Source organism: Glycine soja, chromosome 14, assembly GCF_004193775.1.
Source record: "Glycine soja cultivar W05 chromosome 14, ASM419377v2, whole genome shotgun sequence".
NCBI classification, from domain to species: domain Eukaryota; kingdom Viridiplantae; phylum Streptophyta; class Magnoliopsida; order Fabales; family Fabaceae; genus Glycine; species Glycine soja.
In genome coordinates this window covers 12,779,233-12,781,273 of record NC_041015.1, presented here as the reverse complement: position 1 = coordinate 12,781,273, position 2,041 = coordinate 12,779,233, and the positions used below count along the sequence as shown (strand labels likewise).

General features: G+C 36.1%; 1 protein-coding gene across 1 annotated transcript; it reads left to right on the top strand.

Annotated features, from left to right (window-relative positions):
- Positions 1-240: 240 nt before the first annotated feature.
- LOC114383829 lies at positions 241-1,683 on the top strand. The gene is made up of 6 exons (XM_028343562.1): positions 241-372; positions 461-523; positions 714-890; positions 1,078-1,248; positions 1,336-1,395; positions 1,519-1,683. The coding sequence occupies exons 1-6, from the start codon at positions 241-243 to the stop codon at positions 1,681-1,683; spliced, it is 768 nt and encodes a 255-aa protein (XP_028199363.1).
- Positions 1,684-2,041: the final 358 nt, after the last annotated feature.

Below are 2,041 nucleotides of genomic sequence, written 5' to 3'. Positions count from 1 at the left end.
GTTATTTGTATTTTGTGAACATTATAAGTTGATATACTGATACATTTATTGCTGTTTGTTTCTGATAGTGGCCAAGTACTATCTTGCACTCTTTGGGAAAATTACTGCTTGTAGTTCTTAGCTTACTTGAATGACTTTGAAGATGCTAGGCCCATTGTTATCCTTCTGACACATGCCAGAATCAAAGAAGGGCAGGGTAGGCTTAATGTGGAATTTGTGAACTCTAATGCTCATTAAATGATGCGTGCTCTTTTTGGATCATATCCACCCTCAATGAGTAATTCTTTGAAAGCTTCAAAACTAATGATCAATGAACTTGTGTTGGAAATACAAGAGTTCAGTGAGAGGTCTTTTGTTGATGTTGTTACTTCTGTATTTATAGATTTTTTTATTTAACTGTGTTGCTTATTTTTCACTACGGTTTTCAATTTATTCTATTCCTATAGGCTTTTTGATTCAGGATTTGAGGTCAAATAAGTTTTGGCGCCTCCTGGCCGAACCAGTTCACATCTTTCAGGATCGAGTCAGTTATCATCGAAGGATGCATTTCTTTCAAAGGCTGAAGCAGCATTTTCCAAATTAATGCCATTTCGGAGGTCATGCTCTTATTTATATTCACCGTTGACCTGGGGAATTAAGAGCCCAACTAGGCTAGATTTATTCAATTCTATGATCGCTTTGAGCAAAATTTGATGTCAGTGTTATTTGTGCAGGAAATTGTTTGTGTTACTGTGGACATGATTACAAAAATAGTGATGGATAATCATTCATGGTGTTACCCAGCTTGTAGCCAATGCCACAAAAAGACTAACATAGACGTTGTGCCATTCACATGTGGATGTGGCAAACACAATGATAAACCTGTCTTGAGGTATCGAATTGAAGTGATGGTTAAAGACAAAGACAAAGATACTAAATTTTTGCTCTAGGCCCGTGAATGTGCAGAGTTGATTTGCCAATCAGTGGATGAAGTTAACAGGCTAAAAATGGAAGTATGTAAATTTACAATCAGATTTTGTTTATTTGCTATCCAATTTCATTGTGGATATTAAGTCATTGAATTTTTTGTTGCACAAGGGTGGTGATGTTGATTTAGACGCTTCTCCTCAGGCCCTTGATAGGCTGCTAGGTTGTGTTCTTGCATTTAAAGTCAAGGTTCAGCCAAAGTTTGGCAATGCTGTTGTTCTTAAATATTCAAATGAGTTAGATTTGATCAATGTTGTGCTGGATATGCTGGCTGATACTGAGGTACTTTTTGCCACCTGGGTTTTAGTTGTTGTCATAATAGCAATATATTCAATGTGTTTGGTTAGTCTCAATTTATATATCATGCAGCCATTTTCCAAGATGGATAGTCTAGTGGTTGAGTGCACGGATCCTACACAAGCTGAATCTGTAAGCTAAGATTGCTCTTGTGTCTTTTGGTCTGATATATTTTGGTATCATCTCAGGAAAAATAGAAATTTGGCTCATTCCAACTTTGCATTCAGCTTATTAAATAGTATATTTTTTATGCAGCAATTTGTGTCAGTGACAATAGATCATGACCCACTTCTAAGGGTTCCATTAACACCCACAAAGCGCTTATCAACTGATGAATTGGATGATAAAGCAAGAAGTTGTGAGATTTCACCCGCGCAACTTTCCTCTAACAAACTAGCAAGACCTTCTGCAACTGAATGAATTTGCCTGCTTTCAAGTTATCTTTTCAGGAACATTGTTTTATGTTATCTGTTCCTAAGGTGCATGAAGAAGCTTTTTTTTTTTGCTTTGGCTTATTTTGTTTGTTAATATTGTCGGATCTCGATTATATTTGCCATCAGTCTTCCTATTTTCATCAAATTCCTCGTGGATATACACAACTGAAGTATAGTAATTAATTAAAGTGGCTTTTTTGGGGAAGGAATTTGACCTTGTGGCTGTTAGGATTGATAGTGATTTTCTAACATGTTATATATGGCTTTATGTTTTATCAGTTCTGAAGCCGATTGCAAAATCATGTGCTACATCCTCCTGATTATGACCATGATTGATGTTAATT

What these genes read in the sequence shown, in the direction of transcription:
- LOC114383829 (XM_028343562.1), top strand. Translation starts at nt 241, where the DNA reads ATGCGTGCTCTTTTTGGATCATATCCACCCTCAATGAGTAATTCTTTG. An exon ending in TTGTTGATGTTGTTACTTCT is followed by an intron (nt 373 to 460) that starts GTATTTATAGAT and finishes TTTTTGATTCAG; the next exon opens with GATTTGAGGTCAAATAAGTT. An exon ending in TTCACATCTTTCAGGATCGA is followed by an intron (nt 524 to 713) that starts GTCAGTTATCAT and finishes TTATTTGTGCAG; the next exon opens with GAAATTGTTTGTGTTACTGT.